This window comes from Capricornis sumatraensis, chromosome 2 (assembly GCF_032405125.1).
Source record: "Capricornis sumatraensis isolate serow.1 chromosome 2, serow.2, whole genome shotgun sequence".
NCBI classification, from domain to species: Eukaryota; Metazoa; Chordata; class Mammalia; order Artiodactyla; family Bovidae; genus Capricornis; species Capricornis sumatraensis.
The window spans coordinates 149,327,501-149,345,710 of NC_091070.1; the positions used below are offsets into that span (position 1 = coordinate 149,327,501).

Consider the following 18,210-nt stretch of genomic DNA (forward strand, 5'->3'; position numbering starts at 1 on the left):
TTAAGAAAAAAAGCAATAATTTGATAAAATGTTAAAAACAGATATAACAAAGTGATGCCAGAAAAATCTAAAATTGTAGGAAATATTTCCCATGAAAACTAATTACAGGTTCCAAAAGTAAGCAAAATACTTCATTATTAGTAGATGATAGCAAATTGAAATGAAAAAGACATCACATCTAATAGTCTAAGAAAAAGAACATTTCAATAATTTGGAAATCAAACTCTACTCCAGGAATTGACAGCCATAGTAAGAAATAAGCACAGTGCATCAGAATGTGGAGAGCTGTTTACAGATTTAAAGGCAGTTCCCATTCTTTCAGCAAAATCAGTGACATAAAACCAAGTGCACCAAGTTAGCATAGTCATCTTTTACAGAGAAAAGTACCAATGCCAGTGAACAGATTTCCAAAAAGATTCACGATCAATATTTATACATTTTTATTTTAATCTTTAAGATTTTATCCATGCTTATAATGCAGAAGAAAATTAGAAAATAAATCTTGAGGGAAAAAAACTGTTTTAGTTTCTCTTTTCTAATGGTTAAGATAAAAAGACACTGAAAGTATGAATACTAAGTATAATTAATAAAGAAGCACAAGAACATGCCAAGAATTTATCCTGTCAGAAGATACAATGTGGGTTGTAATGAAGTATGCTTATCGATAGCCTACTTTTAGTCAAGTTTTCCATTCTGAAGACTCTTTCTGGCTTTCTCTTGTCTTAAGAGAGAGATGATTTTGATGCACCCCTTCGAAATTTTGATCATCCACATGACATTCATCACATCCAAAACCACACAAGTAGCAATCCAGGAAAACTGAATTAAAAATCCAAGCCTTATGTAGGCTTCCGTCCCAAACACAGAGTACACGTAGCTGTAGAAAGGAGGTATCGAGGCAATCCTCACTATGAAGAATACCACCGTCATAAGTATTCCATTGATGACATTAGCCTTGGAAAATTTAGGATACTTCAGAGCCTCAAAGAACCACCTGGGAAAAAAATTAAAGAAACATCTCATTTATTCTGCATCTTTGAGGATTAATGGTTTCTAGTTTACAGTTTTTAAAATTCAGAACACCCCCACCCTGCCCAAGATTTTTTGGGTTGGCCAAAAAGTTTGTTCAGGGTTTTTCCTAAGCTGGTATAGAAAAACCCAAATAAACTTTTTGGCCAACCCAATCTATGGCAAGTCGAAGGGCCTAGAATAGTCAACATAATACTGAAAAAGAACAAAGTTGACAGATTCACTCTCAAGAACTACAATAAAGCTACAATAATTAAGACAGCATGGCATTGATAAAAGAACAAATAGAACCGTGGACCAAAACAGAGTCCATCAATAAACCCACACAAATATACTGAACTTGCTTTTGACAATGGTGTAAAAGTAATTCAGTGGAGAAAAAGCAGTCTTTTTAACAAACAGTGCTGGAACAATTAGATAGCCACGTGCAGAAAAATAAACCTAGGCAGAGACCTCACAACTTACACAAAAATTAACCTGAAATAGACCACAGACTTAAGAGTAAAATGCAAAACTATAAAACTTCTAGAAAAAAAAATGGGAAAAAAGTCTGCATGACCTTGGGTTTGATGATAGTATTTTAGATGTAATACCAAAAGCACAATCCATAGAAAAAAATATCAGTAAGCTGGACTTTGCTAAAATTAGAAATGGGCTCTGTGAAAGGCACTATTAAAAGAAAATGAAGAGACATCCAAACACTGGGCGATTGTTTACTAAATACATATATGATAAAATACTTGTATCTAAAATATATATAGAACTCTTAAAGCTTAGAAACAAGGAAACAACTCAATTAAAATATGGGCAAAAGATCTTAAATACATCATCAGAGAAGATAAACAAAAGGAAAAAAGTATATAAAAAGATGTTAAACATCATTTGTCCTTAGAAAAATGTAAATTAAAACAATGACATACTACTACACATATATTATAATGACTAAAATCCAAAAATCTGACAATATGCATTGTCAGCAAGGATGTGGAACAATAGGAATACTCATTCATTGTTGGTGGGAATGCAAAATGGAAGCCACTTTGTAAGATAGCATTGCAGTTAAAATATTAATCATATTCATAATGCACAATCTAACTATCACACTTCTAGGTATTTTTTTCAATTGATTTCAAAATATATATCCACACAAAAACCTGCATGCAAGTGTTTATACCAATTATATTCATAATTGCCCCAAACTGGAAGAAACCAAATGTTATATGTTGGTTCACAATATTATTCACAACATAGTATGTGAATGAATAAGCAAACTGTGGTACATACATACAATAAAATACTATTTAGCGATACAAAGGAACAAACTATCAATTCACGTAACACGATAGGTGAATCTTAAATGCATATTGCTAAATCAAAAAAGTCAGTATGAAAAGTGTATGATTCCATTTATATGACCTTCTGGAAAAAAGCAAAACTATAAAGACAAAACAGAAAAGCGATTGCCAGAGGTTCAGAGAGAGAAGGAGAGTAGGTAGAAGCATGGGCAATATTTTAGAGTAGTGAAACAATTCTGTATGATACTGTAGTGGTGGATACAAGGCAATATGCATCTGTCAAAACTCACAGAACAGCATGAAGAATGTATGCAAGTTTTTTTTTTAATGAATAAATAAAATGTCCCAGGGGACCCCAGGTAACTCTGAAAATAGACTGTAAGACTAAAAAAACTATACACAGGCACTGTACTCTAGCTAGTAAAATATTATCTCAAGGGGGAACAGGTTAACAATTTTGAAACCATTATGCATGTATATTGGGATTTAACAAATAAATTTGTCTGATGATGCCGTAGGGACCAGATTTCTCATTGTTGGAGTGGAGATTACAGACAATTGAGTGTAAAAGGCTAGACTGAGCCGTATGATCCTGGATTAGAGCTGGGAACTTCAGTATAAACTTACATTTAGTTTAATACAGATTTAGATGGATACAGAGAGAGAAATAACTATAGATATGTGTGTATATACAGGTTAGTATATTTCCAAGTCGTCAGCTGGAAGGACATAGGAACAATGATTCCCCAGGAGCAGTGAGCACAGCCAGGGCCCACATTTTGGTTTCTAATACCAGTCTCCAATAAAAGGAAACAAGACTCCTTAAGAAAAGGCAGATTCTAGGGTTGGGATATAGTATACAATAAAAATTCAGAATACTGTTTTTAGTATCAGAAACTAAATAAGTGTTCAAAGAACAAAATGATGAAGTTATGTCAAAGGGACTACGAAACCAACTGAAAGAGCTCCCAATGGCAAAAGTTATAACAATTTGAACAAAATAAATATAGGTAGTATCGGTTTTAAACTCAAAGTAAAAAGTAAATATCCACAAAGTCATGGTAACATAAATGAATGAATGAGTGAATGATAGGGAAGAAAAGATAAATACTCTGTACAGAATGATTGCAAACAAAATATGTAGATGCATCTTCAAAGAGTTTAAGAAGCATAACTCTCCACTGTTCAAGAGGGGACCATGTGTAATGACTTTGTTCCAGGGAGTTCAGTGTAGAAGGCAAGTGGGGTATAAATAGTAACTTTAAAAACTGAGAAATCTTACAAATTCTACCTCAGCCAGGTGAACAAGGTAAACATCAACAGTGATAAACCATGTTTATATATGTAGTCCTGACATAATGGGATGAGAATGGCACATTACTTCTGTGGTCTTCCTCCAAAAACCCCACTGTTGTTTAGTTGCAAAGTCGTGGCCAACTCTTATGACACCATGGACTATATAGCCTGCCAGGCTCCTCTGTCCATGGGATTTCCCAGGCAAGAATACTGGAGTGGGTTGCCATTTCCTTCTCTGGGGGATCTTCCTGACCCAGGGATGGAACCTGTGTCTCCTGCATTGGCAGACGAGTTCTTTACCAGTGAGCCACCAGGGAAGCCTCCAGAAAACCCCATAACTTGAATCTAATCACCCAAGAGAAACATCAGACAAATCCAAATTGAGAAATAGTCTACAAAATATCTGACCAGGACTTCTCAAAACTGACAAGGTCATCAGAAACAATGAATGTCTGAGAAACTGTCACAACCAGGAGCCTAAAGAGAAGTGACAACTAAATGTAATACAGTATCTCAGATAGAATCCTGGGACACAAAAATGACATTCGGTAAAAACTAAGGAAATCTGAACTACTATCAGTTCAGTTCAGTTCAGTCGCTCAGTTGTGTCCGACTCTTTGAGACCCCATGAATCGCAGCACACCAGGCCTCCCTATCCATCACCAACTCCCAGAGTTCACTCAGACTCACTTCCATCGAGTCAGTGATGCCATCCAGCCATCTCATCCTCTGTCGTCCCCTTCTCCTCCTGCCCCCAATCCCTCCCAGCATCAGAGTCTTTTCCAATGAGTCAACTCTTCACATGAGGTGGCCAAAGTATTGGAGTTTCAGCTTTAGCATCATTCCTTCTAAAGAACACCCAGGGCTGATCTCCTTTAGAATGGACTGGTTGGATCTCCTTGCAGTCCAAGGGACTCTCAAGAATCCATTAGTTAATAATAATGCACCAATATTTGTTCACTAATTATGACAAGTGTACCATACGAATGTAAATATTAACACTACGAGAATCTGAGTGTGGGCATATTGGAACCCTTTGAACCATCATTGAAACTTTTCTGAAAGTCTAAAATTATTCTCAAGTAAAAAGCATATTTTTGAAAAATTCAGTATTTGCTCTATTCTACTTTTTCCTCCTTAAAGAAACTATATTGCCTAATGTTGCTTCATTATATTTTAGAGGTTGAATTATAAAATGGAGTGAAATATATCCATGTATCTTCATGTTCAATTTGACTGAATTAGTCATGACTAAACTAGAAACTGCTCAACCTCAGAAACTAAGAATTAAACTGTTAAAAAAAGACCTTAAGATATTTGACTAAGAAATTAAAATATGAAACAAATAATTTGTAGGATAAGAGAGATATTACAATTTATAACTATGTTGGGTGAAAAAAGAAGGAAGTTAAGGTAGCAATTTAGGTAGCAATGCTCAAATTAATAAAATAGTATCACAAATAGGAAAAATGTCACTGTAGCAGTAAAGTCAAGATTTTTTGCTCTATCTAGATCTCCTATCTTCCAGCCTTCTCTACTCCAAAGATTTTCTCCATCTGATCCTCAGTGATTCATTTTTGTGACTATATAGCCTCAATTTTAATGAAAAATGCTATACCTTAAATAACCCATCCCCTTCCCTTTTAAAGTATTTTTTTAATATTTATTTATTTGACTGTACAAGGTCTTAGTTGCAACAGGTGGGACCTCTGATCTTCTTTGAGGCATGCAGGCTCTTAGCTGCAGCAAGCGGGATCTAGTTTTCTGACCAGGGATTGAACCCGGGCCCCGTGCATTGGGAATGCAGAGTCTTAACCACTGGATCACCAGGGAAGTCCTAACCCATTCCCTTCTAAGCATATTCGTAATACCTGATATTTCATTTTATCCAATTCCATCTAAATCTCTTCATTGACTTCCACTCCCAAACCTGTCACTATCCGCCTCTGAGTCACTTCTTTTCCTCCCTACCTCAGTTACCTTCAGGACACACACTGGCACCCTCAGCGCTCTTGCCACTTCATCCATCATACTCACCTGCCTAGCGTCAACTTCTCATCAAGCCAGCTTTCCTTAGGCAGAAAACAGAGGGAAGGCAGGCACTACACTCTGCAGTCAGAGGCTGGGCTCAAATCCCCTTCTTCCACTCGGCTGCTGTGAGGCCTTACCCGTTACTGACCTCTCTGTCTCAGTTTGATCTACAAAGATCATGGTGGATAATGATAGCACTCCCCTTATACAATGAAGTTGTTATGATACGTAGTAAGAACTCCCTCAAACTGAAGAACTCAATCAATAGCTATTATTACTCACCAGTACTGACATTAGATAAATAGCACAAATATAGAGAGATCTGAACTGCCCAGTGTATCCTCAGATTTGCTTCATGTTCCTTTTACTTAACTCAATATTCTCCATAGAATTGCCTCCAAACGTCTGTCTCACCAATGAAGTCACTTTCCTTCCTCATTTAACTTTACCTCTCAATTCCAGAGGAACCGGCCTCCTCTACTAATAAGATATTAGTCATCAACCATGGATTCCTCAAACTCTGACCTCAAGACCTCAGATCTTTTCAGGTACATCTTCCTCTACATTCAGAAGTGGTTTCTCTTGCCCTCTCCAAGGCCAACTGCTCTGTACCTACGCTCTGCAACCTTAGGCGATCAATTATCCCCTTTCTCTTGCTCCATCCAGCTCTCCATCTGTAGGATGATTCCTTCTTTCTTACCAACATGTCCAATTCTTCCTAATCCAAAAATCTCTCCTACTCTGCTTGTCTTCCCTTAAAGAGAGACATCAACAGTGTATTCACAGACATTCTTGCTATAACTTCACAACCCAGTACATATGACTGCATTCCCCTACAAAAGAATGCGGGGGTCACCAGCGGCAGCTCCATAACAAGACAGTGGATTCATCTCAGCCTTCATCCCAGGTGACCTTTCTGCAGCACGACACTGTCGATCATCACATTTCCTTTCTCCTCTCCTGGTTTCCATGATACTATTTCCTCTTGATTCCAAAGCTACAGTTTTTCAGTTTCTATTTCCTCTGTCTTTCCCTTAAATTTTTGTGCTTCCCAAGTACACTTCTTCCATATGCTGTACCAAGGCCATTTAATCTACTCCCAGGGGCCGAAAGAGGTTCAGAACAAGTTTCCCAAAATGTGCCACCACTACGGCATGCCAAATATTTTGTGTGTGCGTGTGTGTTAAGTGGCTTCAGTCATGTCCGACTCTCTGCCGCCCTGTGACTGTAGCCCACCAGGCTTCTGTGTCCATGGAATTCTCCAGGCAAAACAGACCTGAAAGAAATTAAGACCCAGCAGATTCAAGAGAAACTCCTAGCTCTCCCGGAACTATCTGAGAGAATTCAGACAGGAGACCCAGCCACACAGAGAGCTGTCACCAAGACATAGCTTTTCATCTGAATGACCCATCTGTATGGCAGGACAAACATCTAATTACCAGATATCTGCTCTTCGTATCATCTTGTGAATATACTCCTCCACAGATGCCTACACCATTCCTTAGTTCAAGACAGCTTTCTAAGCCTCTATTGCCCAGTTTGAACTTGAATCTCACTGTCCTGTGGGACTCCCACATATATGTAATTAAACCTGTTTTTTCTCCTGTTAATCTGCCTTATGTCAATTTGATTATTAGATCCATCAAAGAACCAAAACTAGTAGAGGAAAACATTTTCCTCCTCAAAGGCTCAAACACCCTGACACAAATCTCTGGTTTCAAGTTCTCCCTTATATTCTACTTGTAGTTCCACATTTCTGAATTATTGCTGAGCATCCTTACCTGACAAGTCACACATTCTCAAATATGCCTCAATCCCAACATGCCTAAAACCGATACCCTACTCTTTGCCTAATCTCCCTATCCTCCATGACCACCGTCACAGAAATCTCCCAATATTAATCAATGGGATCATCATCAACTTAGCCAAGTCAGAAACCTGGAGTCACCCTAGACTGTTCCTAGTCTGGAACCAAGCCCTATTCATCTTATCTCCCAAGATTCTTCCTAATCCTTTCCCAACTTATTCCATTATACCTGTTGCCATTATAATTTTTGGTCATTGGTGTCTCTTACCTAGATGAATGCAATAACCCAACTGGTCTCCTGTAACCCTTTATTTCTAGCCTTTTATCTTTGATCTCATAACTCCTAGATTGTACTTAGCCTAGACTGTTTCCTGTTCTCCAGCACGTTACACATTTTCCAAATTTTTGGTTGTTTGGAAAGGTGATTATCTACAAATCTGGACTTTAAGAGCATGTGCTTTGGCTTTACTGTACGATCGTCGCATTTGCCTTCAGCCAGTTTCTCCATGTGACTGGTGCCTGATCTTTAAGCCAGTCTCTTTCAAAGGAAAGAACTCATGTATTAATTTTTAGGGTAAAATAATATTTATATAATGGTTTTTCTCTTCCTCATGTCAGAAGAACCCCTTATGTTTTTGGAATGTACCACTTTTTACCTAAGTAGAACACTCCTTCATTCCAACATGTATAGGCTAACAATTTTTGAATATATGTTTTGATGTTGAGAGGGAGAGGAACAGGAGGAAGCAAGAAGACATGCCTGTGGGAAGGAAGGAGAGTGGGAACACACTGTCTTTCCCCACCATCCACAGTTATTACTCAGATGGGTATAGGAGAAAAGATGGTAGATTGTATGTGTTTGTAACCCTCCCCAGTTCCATATAGAAAAATCTATCTTTGCTCATTCAGCACTTCATCCTCCCTCTGTTCTAAATGCATGTGGACTCCTCATGTTTCCTAGGAATGAATTGTGCACTGTGTGGTACTAAGCACGCTCAGTGTGAAAACAAGGTATTAGCGGGTGTAATTCACATTTGGAAAGATGAGCCAGAGCTACTTTCAGATAGAGAAAAAAAGGCAAAAAGAAGATGGGAACCAAGAATCTATCCACCAACAAGGTATTGGTTTGGTGAATTTTAGGAGTTGAGAGTCACAAGTGTGAGCTTTGGGAAACCTACAGGGTCCCGGAGACACTGTGAGTTCAGGAGGAATGAAGAGAACAAAAATATCACAAACCAAAGAAAACAAACTATGGAAAATTTCATTATAATCTCCTTGCTGCTTCATTATACCATTTCTTGCTCATATTCCAATCCCATTTCTCAGTTCTTAATTTCTTCAAGACTCAAAGATTTTAAATAAAGGTAGAGCATAGCTTTTTACTATAAAATTAAAGAATAGGTTATATTATCTCTAATATTATAATTTCTCAAAAAGAGTTTCAAACAAAAACACATTAAAGTTCCTTTAAGTGTCAAAGATAAGTTCCTCCTGCTTTAAAATCTCAAATCCGAATCACCTTCAAGATACAGACATTGCTAAAGCTAAACTGATCACCTCTTGGGAACCATTAATTCAAAAAGCAATTAAATGGCTACTAAGTACCAGACAATAGGTGGACACTGGATGATGCAAAATTCAACAAAGTTTGGCTGTTGACCTAACAAAACACAGAGATACGTAAAGAACAGGAAAAAAGAAAAGTTTACTTTATAATAATTTATTAATCATAATGCTATAACTGTGTGTTGCTATTGTGCCACACAGGTGAGGGACATACAACCCAGCCTGGAAGACATGGGATTTCTTGTTGTGCTCAGTACAACAACTCTTGGGCTGACTTGTGAAGAATGAGCAAGGATGCAGGAGACCTTTCCAGCATAGGGACAGTGGGGTGAGAGAAGAGTTTGAGGGGAATATGGCATAAAGAAAGAAGACAGCTCTACCTGCAGAGCTTTCCATGTCACATTACAGAGCCCAGAGTTTTTCCTGGAAGCAGCAGGGATCACTCAGAGGATCTAACCAGGGGGTACATGCTCATTTTTGTGTGGAGATCACTGGAAGGTAATAATACAGCAGAGAAGGAAAGGGGAACAGGACTACAGACAGGCAGACTGCCTAGGGCAGAAATCAGTAAACTTCCTCCCTAAAAAGCCAGAGAGTGAACACAAAGCAAGGGGCTCTGGAAGCCATACCATATCTGTTACAACTAATCAACTTGGCCGCTGTCATGGGAAAGCAGCCATAGGAAACAAACACACAAGGCTGTGCCCCAGTAAAGCTTTATTTGTAGAAACAGGCAGCAGGTTTGGCCTTCAAGTCTTAGTTTGCCGACTCCAGTCTAAAATATCACTGTTCAAAGGAACTTTCGGCAGTAATGAAATGCTCCACAGATGTTCTACTCAGTTCTGTAGACACACAGGGCTATGAAGCACTGGAAATGTCACAAGTCATGCTGAAGAACTGAATTTTTAACTTAATTTCATTTTAATTAAATATAAATAGTCACATGTGTGGCTTGTGGCTACTCTACTGGACAGTACAGGTATAACAGCTAGTTCAGGGGCCCAGACAAGAGATGATGAGCTAGGGCACTGACAGCAGAGATGGAGAGGAGGCGGCCAAGGCAAGAACTGTTTAGGAGGTGATGTGGCAGGACCTGGGATGTACCAAATACAGGTGAGGGAGAAACAGTCAAAGATGATTCCCACATGCTGAGCAGAGATAACGGAGGGAATGGCCGGGTCACAAGCTGAACAGGAGCATGTAAGAGAACACAGAGGGAAATGTGTTGCATTTTATTTCAGACGTGTGGATTCTGATGTACCACCTGGGAGAAGAAAACACTTGACTACAATGCAAAGAAGTAAGTAATATTAAAAATGCTTTTTTAATAGATAAAGCAACTGTAGTACAGGAATGTTACATAACTTAGCCAGGGTCAGAGCAAGTAAGTGGCAAGGTTAAATTGCAACTTGACTTGCTATGACTCTAAAATTCTGGCATAGTTCATTACACCACATTGAGCAAATGGGTAATAGCTGAAACCTTGAAAGCACAATTCACTAGGGGAAAGCACCGAGAAGGTCAGTGGGCCCAGAGGAGAGCCCTGGGGAACGGCAGCATTTAAGGAACTGTCTATTACAGAAAAGACTGAGACAGGACGGTCAGAGCACTACAAGAACCAGTGCGGTGTCATGAAAGAGAAGGGGAGCTGCGGCATTAGAAGGAGACGGCCCACAGTATCAAGTCCACAGAGAGGTGCAATGAGATAGGCACCAACCACTGTTCACTGGATTTTGCACGTGCAAGTCATCGTACCTCTAAGGAAATCATTCTAGCAAAATGACAGAAGAGGAAGCCTAGTTTTAATGCGTTAAAGATACAACCAAGTAGAGAAGGCAAGCACAAACTATGCACTTCCAGTGTCGACTAGATTTCAGCATACTGAATATACACTACAGTTAGCACTTATTGCATACGTAGCAAATGAAAAGCACTAGGTCAGTAAATAAACATACAACCAAACATATAACCACAAAGAACCTTCACAATAAACTGTGAGACCTATAGGGATCATTATTCCTGTTTTATAGGTAAAAAAAACAAAACAAAAATAGAGGCCCAGAAAGATGAGATAATTTTCCACTCACATACAGTGGGAAGCAGGGCCGCCTGGATTTGAATCCAGGTCTTCTGCCTTCAAAGAACATGTTCTTTGCTCTCTATACTTTCACGTCATCAGAGTCTTTAAAAATTGCAGAAGAACTCTTACTTTAAAAATTTCAGATGGCCAAGGCTAAAGAACTTAGTGTCTTCTTGAAGAAATAAAAATTAAAACGTACGAAACACTGACCAGCAAAATAAGATAGTACCTGGGAAAGAAAAGTTTAAGCAGCAGATACGTAATCTAATTTCTCCTGTTTGGGTATGGAAGGACCATGGTTCCGACCTTTGGCAAGAAAAACAAGTGATGAGGCTAACTGCTTGGTAAGCACAATGATGGTATTTGCAGCAGAAGAGTCTTCATCCTCGGAATGCTTTTAGGATACACGTAGTCTCGGGTTGCTTATAATAAATGAACCTAGAGTGTACAGATGTATGGGGTCTGACCTCCCTGGGGAAGGTTACTTAATCTATGTAACTATTTGAATATTAAATGGAGATATTTCATAACCAAGATAGCTACTTTATGTCAGCAATATGAACCATACGTATCACCTAGAGACCTCATAGGTAACCTCATTCCAGAACATGCCCAATGCAAAAAGAAACTTAGGGAGCCTTGCTGATGGTCCTGAACATCATCATGCTTTGCCAGTGTCTCATGATTACTTGTATCCTTGGGATTATTAGTAAGGCTTGATACCAGGTAAGCTCCCTAATGCACGAGTCTGCTTTGACTCCCAATTCTCTGAGTTATCTCTGCACTAAGATACAAAAAGCTACGTGTAATCGTGGGAGTGTTCCCTGGGTTTGGGACTTTGACCTAAAACTTGAAAGACAGGCAAATTTTTCAAAGATGGAGGGAAAATGGAGGATATGAATAAAGGAGGAAAAGTGAGAAAAATCCACAGGAGCATGAGACAGTTTAAAGGTATAAAACTAACTCTAATGAGTGGTAAGAAATTAGGCTGGAGACATGAAGCACATCACAGAGAGCTTCAAAAATTCAGGGAAGATTCTAAAGCAGACACAGTGTTTAGTAAGAAAGTAAGGCACTGAAAGTGGGACAAAAGAAAGAGGACTTGGAGGCACTATGAGGAAAGGACTGGAGAGGGGGTGAATGGAGAATCAGGAAGTCAGTTAAAATGCTATCAATCCCCACCAGATCCTAAAGGCCCTAAACTAGGACCATGGGTATGGAATGAAAGGAACAGCTAAACATTACACAGAAAAAATTACAGCAGACCCTGTTAAATGACACGATAATGGTAAGAAATGATAATAATAAAGCCATTGTCAAAATGAGAGGTAGGGAGACAACTACCTCCCTCCAGGAGGTGGAGCTTAATTTCTCCCCAGAATGGGTTACATACTTCATGCCTTGCTTTCAAAGAAGAGAATAAGGAAAAGGAAAAACTTCACAGCAGAGAAACTTGTCAAACACCACCTCAACCACACAGTGGACGTTCACACCTCCAGTGATGTCACAGGGATATCACACAGCTCCTGATATGTGACAAGGGCAGTTCAGTTCAGTCGCTCAGTCGTGTCTGACTCCTTGTGGCCCCATGGACTGCAGCACTCCAGGCTTCCCTGTCCATCACCAACTCTTGGAGCTTGCTCAAACTCACATCCATCGAGTCGGTGATGTCATCCAACCATCTCATCCCCTGTCGTCCCCTTCTCCTCCTGCACTCAATCTTTCCCAGCATCAGGTCTTTTCAAATGAGTCAGTTCTTCACATCAAACACTAAAGTATTGGCATTTCAGCTTCAGCATCAGTCCTTCCAATGAGTATTCAGGACTGATCTCCTTTAGGATGGACTAGTTGGATCTCCTTGCAGTCCAAGGGACTCTCAAGAGTCTTCTCCAACATCACAGTTTAAAAGCATAAATTCTTCAGCATGCAGCTTTCTTTATAGTCCAACTGTCACATCGGCACGTGACTACTGGAAAAACCATAGCTTTGACTAGATGGACCTCTGTTGGCAAAGTAATGTCTCTGCTTTTGAATATGCTGTCAAGGTTTGTCATAGCTTTTCTTCCAAGGAGTAAGCGTCTTTTAATTTCATGGCTGCAGTCACCATCTGCAGTGATTTTGGAGTCCCAAAAAATAAAGTCTGTTACTGTTTCCATTGTTTTCCCATCTATTTGCTATGAAGTGATGGGACCAGATGCCATAATCTTCATTTTTTTAATGCCGAGTTTTTCAAATATTGAGTTTTAAGCCAGCTTTTAACTGACAAGAAGGGCACTTCACTTCTATAGGATTCCTTCCAAAAACCTATAACCTTTGCCTAGTCATGAGAAAAACAGGTAAATCTAGACTGCAGGATTCTACAAAATAACTGGAGAGTATCCTTTAACAATGTTAAGGTCATGAAAAACAAGGAAAGACTAAGAATCTGTTACAGACCAGGGTAGATCAGGGAAGAAGACTGACAACTAAATGCAACGTGGCAGCCTGGATTGAATCAGAGAACAAAAGGAAGACAGTAATGGAAAAACTCGGGGAATCCAACAGTCTGGAGTTTACTTAGTAATAATGAGTCAATGCTGGCTTAGTTTTGACAAATGTTCTGTGATAATGTAAGATATTAACAAAAGGGGAAACTATGTGAAGGGTATGTGGGAGTTTTTGTGTAATTTTTGTGACTTTTCTGCAAATCGAAAATTAAAAGGTTCTTTTAAAAGAGGGACAACATAATGTTGGCATCAAAATTTGGGAACAGGAGGAAGTTGGTGTCAGGGATATTAACTGGACCTAAGATAAATCCAGTAAAACAAAGTATTGTTATACCACAAAAGGAGTTGGGTTCAAGAGCCAGGGTCACCACCAATCTTGGCTAAGTGTCCTTCACCTTTCCAAGGCTCAATTTCCTCATTTGTACAATGGTGAGAATTCATATCACATATTCTCATTTTTATAGCTAGGATCTTGAGGAAAATATTTCCCCAAACTAGACAACCCAAGTATAAAATAATTAATGATACCAGTAACCTACCGCTGATTCACAAAAGGGCTGGAAAGTTCTGCAAGCAGGCGGAAATTCCCAATGTACACCAGCACACCGTCCTTCTGGGTGATAAATATAAAACATCATGTCAGGGTTAACATTCTTATCAAAATCTCCAATCATTGAAGAAACATTCAACAGCTTCTTGGCATAAAACAATGATCAATATAAATACAAACCAAGTCTGCTAAAGTGATCTTCTTTATGAAAACTTAGAAATGTCATTAGAATTATACAGTATTTTTAAAAGACAACATATTGCACACTTATGTTCATTTATGTACATAATGTTCACTCAGAAAGACAGATTTCAAGCAGTAGTCTCATGCTGAACTAATGAATTCTGCAAATAGCCATGAGTAACAACAGTCTCAAATTACCATAGAAATAATGATTATGGTAGTGTGAATTTCAAAAGTTGAGTAATTTTATAGCAATTAAATATCTAATAGGAATGTAGTTTTAGATCCATTAGACACACCTTAAAAATCTCCAGAGTGTGCTTCACTTCCTAAATAACAATATAAGCCTATGAGCAGACATACACTTGCCAAATATAACAACACATGTTAGACCTTATCTGTCATATTTGACCTGAAAAATATATTTATCAATCAGAAGATCCTATAGCTAAAACACATACTTTGGGGACCTTTCTGAATTTAGAAACATAACGTTAGTACATTCCACTAATTTAATAACAATAAAAGTATAATAGTGTTAATAAGCATTAGAAATAAAACCAAAAGTATACATTCCAAAAATGTTATTTAATTTTAAAAGTGTTACTTTAATGGAATCATTATAGCACTTCCAATTAAATCAGAATTATGATTATACAGCAAAAGAAATAGTTCCACCTGCCCTCAAAAACATTCCCAGATGGCACTAGTGGTAAAGAACCTGCCTGTCAATGCAGGAGACATAAGGGACATGGGTTTATTTCAAAGTTGGGAAGATTCCCTGGAGGAGGGCATGGCAACCCACTCCATTATTCTTGCCTGGAGAATCCCATGGACAGAGAAACATGGTAGGCTGGAGTCCATAGGCTTGCAAAAGAGTCAGACACGACTGAAACGATTTAGCATGCATGCCCTCAAAACATGAGATATACAACTTCAGAAACATTTTCCCCACTGTTTATAGCACACTGTCTTCCAAATGGGAACAATATAAAGCAATATATTAGAAAATGATAATGAATGGACTTTTTATTTGAAGAGTCTCAGTTCTTCTCTATGTAAGTTATTTTAGGGGTTAAAAATTGAGAGCTGGATTGCAAGAATTAGTTTTTCCAAGATATATCTAAAACTAAAACTTTTCATCATCTCAAACTCGCTGTCCTTAGTGAAACTGAAATGGGTTATGAGGAAGAAGAGAGGACAGCAGAGAGATGAAGACAATGGCCAAGATGAGCTCTGTGCACGTGGAGGGTGATGGGGATGATGATCAACATTTTAGAGGCGACTGGACACAGCAGTAGCAGTTCAAAAACACATGACAATACATGGGAAATAACTGTCCACGTGTGTTGTTACTTTAACACAGAAATATGTGTGAATTTGAGATTCTATATTATTCTGTACTATTTACTTTTCTGTTACAGTAAATGCTTTTATTTAAATAATAGAACTAGTTAATATCAGTAACTAGCAATTAATAGTGGGACTAATCAAACAAATCAAATTGTGGAAAAACATAATATTTTTATAATGTTCCTGATCTTTTATTTCTCTTTGATGTTGAAATTTAGTAGGTTATATTATGTTTTCAGAAGCATAAATGTAAGACTTTTTAAAAGAAGAACACAAATACAATAGAACTAAACAGTTGTTACCCATAGTTAATAAAAAAAATTATCATATCTTTTCATCTGTGACATATTTTCACTCTTTATCTCCTTTTCCAATAGTACCTTTCTGAAATGTCTGCAGCTTTTAGGATATCCTTATTTTTTGCAGGATTAAAACAACTACAGTTAAATATAAAATTTACTTTGACTTGTAACTGTGCTCTTAGAGGTCCACATTACTGGTATCAGTCAAATATGATGATCTTAAGCTAAATATTTTCTCAATAAAGTTGTTTAAGCATAAAATACATAAAGTTTTACTTATTAGCAATAGCAGGCTTTTGGAGTTATAAGAATTAAGTTTCCAGCTCTCTAACAATATTCATTCACTTTGTAGCTACAGGCTTGTTCTGGTAGACCAGCAGTTTGCAAGATCATTTGTATGTATAAATTCATCATATATGCCATCTATTTCTAAAATGCTTAAAATACGTATCATTTTAAGATATCCTAGAGCATACTCAATGAATTCCAGTAAGTTACAGTTTTAGTATAAAAAAAGTTCTGTTTAATGTAGCTACTCTTCTCTGGTAACATTTTTGAGTTCTGAGGCAGTCTTATTTCCAAAAACCTGAGCCAGTATTTCACTGTATGAGTTTTCTCATTTCATGGTATGCAATTTCACAATCTGCACATAACATCAAACAATGCAGGTACTGATAGTTCACTGTTTTCTAGCTCCTTATGGCCTCTTCAACTATCACCATTTTGGAGAACCAGTACATTAATATCTGTTTCACTGCAACATTTTTCTGCATTCTCATCCTCAATCTATTTCCAAACTAAAGGACATTCCTCTTGCCTCACACTCTGAACATATGCTTACAGAGCAGGCCAACATTTGCTGGCAGCAGTCATAGCTACTTGTAGGCTCTTGTCCACAAAGGTTATCTCCTTCCATCTCCATAAAGTCAAATATCTCATTAAGTGTTTCTTCAGGTTTTGAGTAAATGAAAGGTGAGCAAGAACTTTCATTATGAAAGCTTCAGTGTCACAGGTAAGCAAATCACGTTCCTTTTTAACAGGATTGTATACAAGATGTAGAAGACATCTAGCAGGTAATATCTTTTCACTTTCCTTGGTAAGAAGTTTATAGACTGAATGAGATTTGCCAAAGTTGACAATAGTACTGTCTGCTATAAAATGTAGATAGATGAGCAAAATCTAACTTATTTTTATATATCAACAATTTTCATGTTTTATGTGGTTTCTTTATAATCTTCACAGAAATCAAAAATTCGGTTTGAAAATCCATTTTTCAAATCAAAATACCAAAGATGGAGGGGAACATCTTTTTGTTGCTGTGGTTTAATAAATCATCTGATATACTGCAGAAAGAATGACCGGTAAGATCTGACAGAATCAGCTCTATGTAAGAAGCCATCACATCTGTTACCAAAATTTCCCCCTTCTTTCACCTACAGAATATTTTAGTTGCACCTTCTGAATCAGGAAATCCAGCTTTACTCAGTTTCACAGAGAAATCAAGGGGATAAGATGTGTACATTCATGTGGAATATCCAAGCTAAGTCAATGCCTGCTGTTTACATTTGAGCATTGGTGTCTTTTTGCAAGATGAGAAAAGCACAGATTAAGATGTATCTGCCTGTATTATTCCAGACCTGTGAGATGTGGTCTCTTCAGGTACTTTTACATCCCCTTCTCCACCAGGCCTGTGTTGGTGGCTAGGGCTACCATAACTAAGTACTGCAAACTGAATGCCTTAAACAACAAAAATGTATTACCTTACAGTTCTAGAGGCTAGAAGTCCGAGACCAAGGATCAACAGGGCCATATTCCTTCTGAATGTTTTAGGGAAGAAGTTATTTTAGACCTTTCTCCTAAATTCTAACCGTTCCTTGGTTTCTGGCAGCTCAGCTCCAATCTTCACATGACGTTTTCCTTGTGTGCATGTCGGTGACCAAATCCCCTTTTCATGAGGACACCAATCATATTGGATTAAGGACCAATACTACTCAAGTATGACCTGATTTTCACTTGACTAATTATTTCTGTAATGACCCTATTTCCAAATTAGGTCATATTCTGAAGTACTAGGGCTTAGGATTTCAACATATACATTTGAGGTGGGGCAGAGGACACAATTCAATTCAAACTTCTTTTATGCATATTGTGCAGTATGTTCTGCTTTGGTTACCCAACTTCCTAATTGTTTTTCTATCCATCTATGATAACATATCACTATACACAATAATA

The 18,210-nt window shown here is 37.9% G+C and overlaps 1 protein-coding gene across 1 annotated transcript in view; it reads right to left on the reverse strand.

Moving 5' to 3' along the window:
- Positions 1–478: 478 nt before the first annotated feature.
- The window catches only part of TLCD4 (TLC domain containing 4), a 63,610-nt gene continuing 45,878 nt past the window's right edge, over positions 479–18,210 (reverse strand). Inside the window, exons 6-7 of the mRNA XM_068965980.1 lie at positions 14,130–14,203; positions 479–994 (exon numbers count right to left, since the gene is read on the reverse strand). Of these exons, the coding sequence (XP_068822081.1) occupies positions 676–994; positions 14,130–14,203 (393 nt within the window). The 3' untranslated portion in view covers positions 479–675. The remainder of the gene's footprint in view (positions 995–14,129; positions 14,204–18,210) is intronic.